The sequence below is a fragment of the Tupaia chinensis genome, unplaced genomic scaffold, assembly GCF_000334495.1.
Source record: "Tupaia chinensis unplaced genomic scaffold, TupChi_1.0 Scaffold000387_1, whole genome shotgun sequence".
Lineage (NCBI taxonomy): Eukaryota > Metazoa > Chordata > Mammalia > Scandentia > Tupaiidae > Tupaia > Tupaia belangeri.
In genome coordinates this window covers 2,512,473-2,519,489 of record NW_006159889.1, presented here as the reverse complement: position 1 = coordinate 2,519,489, position 7,017 = coordinate 2,512,473, and the positions used below count along the sequence as shown (strand labels likewise).

The following is a 7,017-nucleotide window of genomic DNA, read 5'->3' as shown; positions in this document are numbered from 1 at the left end:
GCCCCACCCCACCGCCAGCCCCCCGTCCCCCCCCCTGCCTAGCCAGGGGCGAGTGTCGCTCAGCCCGCCCTCCCGCCTACCCGCAGCATGAGCGACGAGCCGGAGCTGTCCCTGCAGGTAGAGGCGTCCCCGGCGGCCGCTCGGCCCGCGCCCGCTGCGCAGACTCCGCTGCTCGGCCGTCTGCTGGGCGCACGAGCGCCCTCCCCTGCCATCAGCCTCCGGAACTTTGGTCGGGCACGAGGTGCCCCATGGACCCCGCACCTGCTGCGCTTCCGGGCGGAGGAGGGCGGCGACCCTGAGATCGCAGCTCGCATCGAAGAGGAGGGGTCGCAGTCCGGGGATGAGGCCCTTGAGCCCTGAAGGCTACTCGCCCGCCCCTGGGGCGGGGAGCTGTTCCTGCCAGCGCAGTTCCACCCATGGCCCATTCCCGGCTGGCCCCGCACTGCCCGCCAGCGCTGTTAGAGAAGTTTTTCCTGTGTAGCCCGGGCAGGAGCATTTAGGGAAGGACCTTGAGAGATGGCGGGAAGGGCCTGAGTCTGGGTGGGAGTCTCCACTTTGGCGAGAGAGAATAGGATGGATTGCTGGGAGCAGGTGACACTGGAAGGACTCCGGAGGCCGCTCAGAGAACTAACGCCCACTTGCATGGTTAGTGTCCTGGGCCACCTGCAGCTAGGCCAGTGGCATCAGCACCGCTGAGGGTCTTGCCAAAAAAGCACTGGGCACCCTCCCCATCCTTCCTGATGCTTTAGATTTGGGGGGAGCTCAAGAATGAGCATTTCCAATAAGCTCCCAGCTGATGCTGTGCTGCTGGCCAGGGATCACAATCTGAAAAATGCATTAACCACAAAGCTGCACCCAGCTTGGATGGCACAGGCAGACCACTGCTCACACTAGTCATGAGAAGCTCTGGTTTGGATTTCTGGTCTACCTGTGACCCAGGCTGTCAGGAAGGCTGGGAGGGGGTCAGGGATGACCCTGGAGAATACCTGTCTCTCTGCAAGAAATAAACTACATATAAAAGTGCTTTCAAAAAATACTTGAAGGGGAGCCAGTGGGTGGTGTGGTGAAGGTGCTGGCCATGGCCAACTGTGGTTTGAATCTCAGACCTGGTGGCTTGCTTTCTCCCTTTCTCTCTGGTCAAAACTAAAAAATAGTAATAAATAAAAAGAAAATCACTTGGAGGGGCCAGTAGGTGGCATAGGGGTTAATGCTCTAAACTTTCACAAGGCCAACCACGGTTGGAGTCTCAAGACTCTGGCAGCTTGAAATTCATGCCAGGTACATGTGCAGTATGCCCCCAAATCCCATGAGAATGGAAAAGACATTGCAGTGTGGCTGTCCTTTCTGTGGGATGATTTCTAATGGCCATCGCTGGACTCCCATGTAGTCGACTGCAGTTTGAGTGCTGGACCTGGTGGCTTAAACTCACGCCAGGTGCGTGTGCATGCATGCCCAAGATCTTGAGAGAATGAAGAGATGGGATTGAGGTGTGGCCATCCCCTCTGGGGGGTGATTTCTCACTTTCTGTCTCTTTCTGGCAAGCGCATGTGACCGAAGTAAAATAAAATTCTTAAAAAAACAAAACAAAACAAAAAAAAAACTACTGCTATCCACTGAGAACTCATAATGACAAAGATCTTAAGGGCAGGACCAGAAGTTAGCATAATGGCTATGTCGCTGGACTCCCACATAGTTGACCACGGTTCAAGTCCCGAACCCGGTGGCTTAAACTTACACCGGGCGTGTGTTCATGCATGCCCAAGATCCCGAGAGGAGAATGGAGGAGAAGAGATTATGGCGTGATCACCCCCTCTGGGGGGTGATTTCTCGCTTTCTATCTGTCTCTGTCTGGCAAGCGCAGGCACCCTATAGCAAAAAAAACCTCTCCAAAATCTTAAGGGCATGAACTACATGGATATGACACATTCCCAATAAAGGGAATAGCAAATGAACTTTATGTTCTGTACGGCTGGAGTGGCTGTGAGGCTGAGTGTGCCACAGAAAAAGGGACCAGGTCACATCAAGTCCCATACCACTAAGAATTTATGAGATGAGCAGCTTATACCAAATATCCAAGTGTTTCCATTGACCACTGGCTGTTGGAACTCAAAGTAGAATGCTATTGCTAGTAAACTAGTCCAAGTGACCAGGATGATAGAGATAGTTGGTGTTAAGAGGTTGCTGGACCAGGCTAATGGGTGGTTAGGGTGCTGGACTCCCACATGGCTGACCATGGTTTAAGTCCTGGACGTGGCAACTTGCTTTCTCACTTCCCTTCTTTTTCTGTCTGCCTCTCTCTGGTGAATGCAGGTGTACTGTAGTAAACAAAATAATAAAATAAAAAAGAGAGGTTGGACCAGTCAGATTTTGATACAGATGTGGAATGCAGGGTTAAGGGTTGATTTGGGGTTTTGATTAAGTAATTGTAATTAAGACAATTGGGGAAACTGAGGAACACAATGGGATGGGCCCTGCTAGATCGTATTATAATACCCAAGCTCAAATGACAAGGAAGTCTGGACTGAAGATGTTCCAACTGCTGTTTGGCCTTTGCAGCTTGAAAAACAAGCCTACTGGGACCAGCAGTTAGCATAATGGCTATGTCGCTGAACTCCCATGTAGCCAACTGTGGTTCAGGGACCCGGTGGCTTAAATTTACTGGGCGCACGTGCGTGCCCAAGATCCCAAGAGAACAGAGAAGGGATTGTGGTATTGCCATCCCCCCTGAGGGGTGATTTCTTGCTTTCTCTCTTTCTGGCAAGCGCACATGCCTTATAGCAAAAACTTCAAAAAAAAAAAACAAACCAAAATAACAAACAAAAACAAACCTAGTGTGCATCCATGCCCCAAATCCCAAAAAGGACTGAGACTGGGAAGAGATTGCAGGAGCATGACCACACCTCAAGGGGAATGCTTTTACCTTCTAAGCAAATTAAAAAAATTTCCAAGCTGACACAATTCTGAATAAATATGCATAATCTGGTTTCTGTAATGCAGAAAATTCTGAATACAATTTCAGTTTCTAGACTATCCATGAACCCAATTAAAATCTGAACTAGGGGAGGCCAGCAGGTGGCATAGCAGTTGTTGCTGGACTCCCACATGACCACCCATGGTTTGAGTGCCAGATCCAGTAGCTTCAAATGCATGCCAGGTGCATGTGCACATGCACCCAAGACCCCAGGAGAATGAAGAAGGGACTGTGGTGGGATTTCTTTCCCTCTCACATCTCTCTGGTGGGCACACACACCCTAAAACATAAACCTAAGAAAATCTGAACTGGGACCAGCAGTTAGCGTAATGGCTGTCGCTGGACTCCCATGTGGTTCGTGTCCCGGACCTGGCAGCTTATACTCACGCTGGGCGTGTGTGCATGCATGCCCAAGATCCTGAGAGAATAGAGAAGGGATTGCGGCGTGGCCATCCCCCCTGGGGGGTGATTTCTCGCTTTCTGTCTCTGTCTGGCGAGCGCATGTGCCCTATAGCAAAATACCCAACCAAACACCCCCCCAAGAAAATCTGAACTAGGACTAGGCAGTCATGGCAAAGGCAGCTAAGGTGCTGCTATCTGGAGGCTGAGGCACATGGGAAGCCTGAGCACAGTGGAAAACCTTAATGGGACAAGAATTGGACACAGTGTCTTTACAACTTTACAGGTCTGGCTAGATACCTCTGCCAGGCCTCCATGTCACATCCCTATTCACATCAAAATCCAGTAGGAAAAGTAATTCTACCACTGCAGCATACCTAACAGGAGGCCGGGCCTTAAGCCGGAAGCTGAGGCCAATGGGGCCTCTACAATGTGGTGAGCATGGGTGGGGACAGGAGCCAGGAAAGTGTTCTAGACACGACTGCATCAGTTCTGTTCAGCGTACCAAAAAGAAGAGCAAAATAACGGTCAATATTGAGACGTGAACAATAAACACCTTTATTACAGAGCGAAGATAGGAAGGTTTATTTGCCTTTCCGGGCTTTGATTTTCCTCAGGTAGAACTCCAGCTCCTTGCCCTCTAACACGTAGCCATCGGCACGGCCGCACTGGCCTGGTCTGGATGCAATGCAGGCTGGAAGAGAGCATGTGGCCCTTAACAAGATGAAAGTGGCCTGACACAATCTTATCTGTTCCCTTTAAAGCCCATGTTGATTAAGGTGTTCTGGAGGCAAGCATGAAGCCCACCGTCTCCTCAGACACACTTCATCATCACTGAAAAGTCAGTAGCAGAACTGGACGAAGTTTTCATCATGGAGACAGCCCCCTCCCTCAGTCTGGGCAGGACTTCCCCAAATATTCCTGAAACTCAAGAGGCTAAGCTCTAAGCATGGACCTGTGAACTCTTTCTACCCAGTGTTTCCCATTTCAGTTAAATGAACAGGACAGGGTAAAATGCAGAGGACCTGTGTAGCCATGTAACCCCCCACGCCCAACACGGGACCCACACATATCTCACCAAGCAGCTTGCCCTGCTGGAACTGCTCCTCCAGGAGACTGCTGATTTTGGCATTCTTTTTCCTTTCATCATATTTCTTCTGAATTTTCTTTGATCGCTTTTTATTTAAAATCTCTTCCTCCTCAGGAGTCTAAATGGAAGGGACACAAATGGGTTAGCACAAGAAAGGCAGGCCACTACAGCCTTCTCAAACCCTGCAAGTCCAAACACCTGCCTTCCTCAGCATTAAAGGCTTTCATCACTTTCCCTTCAGTAGCAGAACTGGACAGAGTTTTCATCACGAGAAGGCCGGAGTTGGGCCACCCCCCCAAACCCATACAGGGAGTAACACGCACCAGCTTGGCCCCCTTCTTGCGGCCCAGGGGCAGTGCATAGTGGGACTCGTACCACTGTCGGTACGGTGTGCTGTCAATGAGCACGATGCAGTTCTTCACCAAGGTCTTGGTGCGCACTAGCTCGTTATTGGATGCGTTGTAGACAACATCGATGATCCTTGTTTTGCGTGTACAACCTGCTCAGAGAAAAAATTAGAGTCAGGTCACATAACCAGAGAAAAAATGGCCTTACTGCACTACCAAGGTCTTTGGCCTTAGTAGGGCCTTAAGCAGCAGTAACCGACCTCTGAGCCTTTACCCAGCAAAACGGCATCACCTTGTTATCTACCAAACCCATCTATTCAGAGGTGCTTAGCAATCACTTGCTAGAATCACCCCCAACCCCCAAGGTTGCAGGAGTTAGTAAGAAAAAGACTTCTTCAGCTACTTCAAGATCTTTTAGTAAGGAGAAACTTCAAGTATCCTGGTGTGGGAATGCGAACTTTGTGCTAAAAGCACTCATTTTAGCTTAGAAAGGTTTACTTCCCACCCATTCCTCAAGGGCCTCACTCACACTCTGAACCCCAAGAAAAGTTCCCGACGTCCAGCCTCAGGGCACGGTATTTCTTGTTACCTCCCCGCACACGGACTGTGTGTATGCGGCGGGGACCAATCTGGAAAACACAAGGAGACAGAACTAGGTTACCCAAGAGGGCAAGGCAAAGGGGCTGGGGGAAATACCTGCGCAGAATGGAGGCAGCAGTCAGTGTAACTATGACAAGTCCTTGCATTGGCAAGTGGCACACAGGTGACCAAGACGGCCACAACCACGCCTAAGGATGCTTTTTCATCACCCTAGTGACCTCCAAAAGGAAACCCCTGACCCCCAAGCCCCCACAAGAAAGTCTCTGTGCAACACAAACATTAGGCTCCTATCTCGAGAAGCGCACTCCTCCAGCGCCTTTGAGTCCTGCATGCTAACCCCGCATCTGGGTGGCCCAAGAACCTACCACAGCCCGGCGTAGACCTGACCGTGGAGAGCAGGGAAAGGCGGTCTCCCAGGCGGCGCAGCCACATGGACACCCACCTTAGTGTTGGCAGCGGGGCGTCCCAGCTCATACTTCCGCTTCTTATGGTAGGGCTTTCTCTTGCCCCCGGTCTTGCGGCGCTTATGCCAGTTGTCCCGAGAGATACCTGTGTGTGGGAGCGGGGTCGGAAGTCTGAGCCACTGCGACTCGGCGCGGGCGGCTCGCCAGGTCCAGACGCCCGCGGCCGGCGGGCCGCACGCTCAGCTCTCCAAGGTTGGCTTCCCCACCGCGACTCGGAAGTCTGCAGCATTACCAAGGTGTCATCACCACGTGCGGCCCGGCCCGAACCTCCTCAACCCGGCAGCCATGTTAGTGCCGCTCGCAGCACGCAGCCCACAGCCCGCAGCCCACTGCCCTTGCAATCCCCGCGGCCGGCCTCGGCCGCCAAAAGCTGAGGGCCACCCCTCCTTATGGCTGTTCGTGGCCGGTGGTCGGGGCGCCCACACTCCTGACCTGGCTGTGAGGCAGGATGGCGCCGGATTGAGCTCACCCTCCTTCGCTACCCCATCGCAGAGCGACACTCACCCATCGCTCGGCATCGGCTGGAAAGAGAAAACGCAAGGCCTCACGGTCCGGTTTGTAAAACGCTGTCCCGCCCCCCTTTACGTCGTTTCTCAGCGCCGAAACGCCGTTTTACGTACTTTCGCTTCAGCGGCCGCGCAGACGGCCTGGGGGCAGGGGATGGTTCCCCTGAGGGCCGACCCCAGCCGCCGGGCCGCGGCCTCGGGCCCCGCGGCCCGCGGCGTGGGGCGGGGTGGAGGGGGCCCGCGGCGTCTGCCGCTGGGCAGGCCTTCGGGAGGAGCGGGGACTTGGGGCCCGGCCGGCGGCTGCGCGGTGGCATTCGTATCTCGGCGCCTGGAAACGGGCGGAGGGCGGGCTTTATTTTCCAGCGTGCGGTGGTAGGTTGGGCACGGCGGGTGAGGAGAGAGGGTCCAGGACTCCTAAGTTTCTCCCCTGAAGAACTGAGCGAATATCCATGCCATTTGCCGAGACGTGGGGTAGGCTAAGGAGGGAGCTGCTCTGGACTGTGCAGTTCGAGCTTTGGGAGTCGCGTGGGCGGGACAGACGGTAGGCAGCGGGGTGCCACGTCTGGTCGTCCTCAGACCGCTTTGGGGATGGTATGGAAATGGTAGTTACGTCGCCGGAGGTAACGGGACCAAGGAAGAG

General features: G+C 53.4%; 2 protein-coding genes and 4 non-coding genes across 6 annotated transcripts in view; 1 reads left to right on the top strand and 5 right to left on the bottom strand.

The window, feature by feature from the left end:
* Positions 1 to 668, top strand: part of BEST4 (bestrophin 4) — a 3,927-nt gene extending 3,259 nt beyond the window's left edge. Inside the window, exon 9 of the mRNA XM_006153794.2 lies at positions 87 to 668. Coding sequence (XP_006153856.1) covers positions 87 to 360 — 274 coding nt within the window. The 3' untranslated portion in view covers positions 361 to 668. The remainder of the gene's footprint in view (positions 1 to 86) is intronic.
* A 3,236-nt stretch (positions 669 to 3,904) lies between these two features.
* RPS8 (ribosomal protein S8) lies at positions 3,905 to 6,518 on the bottom strand (the record flags this gene model as incomplete). The annotated part of the gene is given in 6 exon segments (XM_006153793.3): positions 3,905 to 4,064; positions 4,449 to 4,578; positions 4,784 to 4,959; positions 5,337 to 5,436; positions 5,850 to 5,956; positions 6,376 to 6,518. Coding segments are annotated over 6 exon segments (627 nt in total). The 3' UTR covers positions 3,905 to 3,954.
* LOC114008789 (small nucleolar RNA SNORD38) lies at positions 4,180 to 4,249 on the bottom strand. Its single transcript, XR_003550292.1, has one exon. It is a non-coding gene; the product is annotated as a small nucleolar RNA SNORD38 (small nucleolar RNA).
* Positions 4,664 to 4,733, bottom strand: LOC114008783 (small nucleolar RNA SNORD38). The gene has a single exon (XR_003550287.1). It is a non-coding gene; the product is annotated as a small nucleolar RNA SNORD38 (small nucleolar RNA).
* Positions 5,520 to 5,623, bottom strand: LOC114008784 (small nucleolar RNA SNORD46). Its single transcript, XR_003550288.1, has one exon. It is a non-coding gene; the product is annotated as a small nucleolar RNA SNORD46 (small nucleolar RNA).
* Positions 6,044 to 6,121, bottom strand: LOC114008788 (small nucleolar RNA SNORD55/SNORD39). The gene has a single exon (XR_003550291.1). It is a non-coding gene; the product is annotated as a small nucleolar RNA SNORD55/SNORD39 (small nucleolar RNA).
* Positions 6,519 to 7,017: the final 499 nt, after the last annotated feature.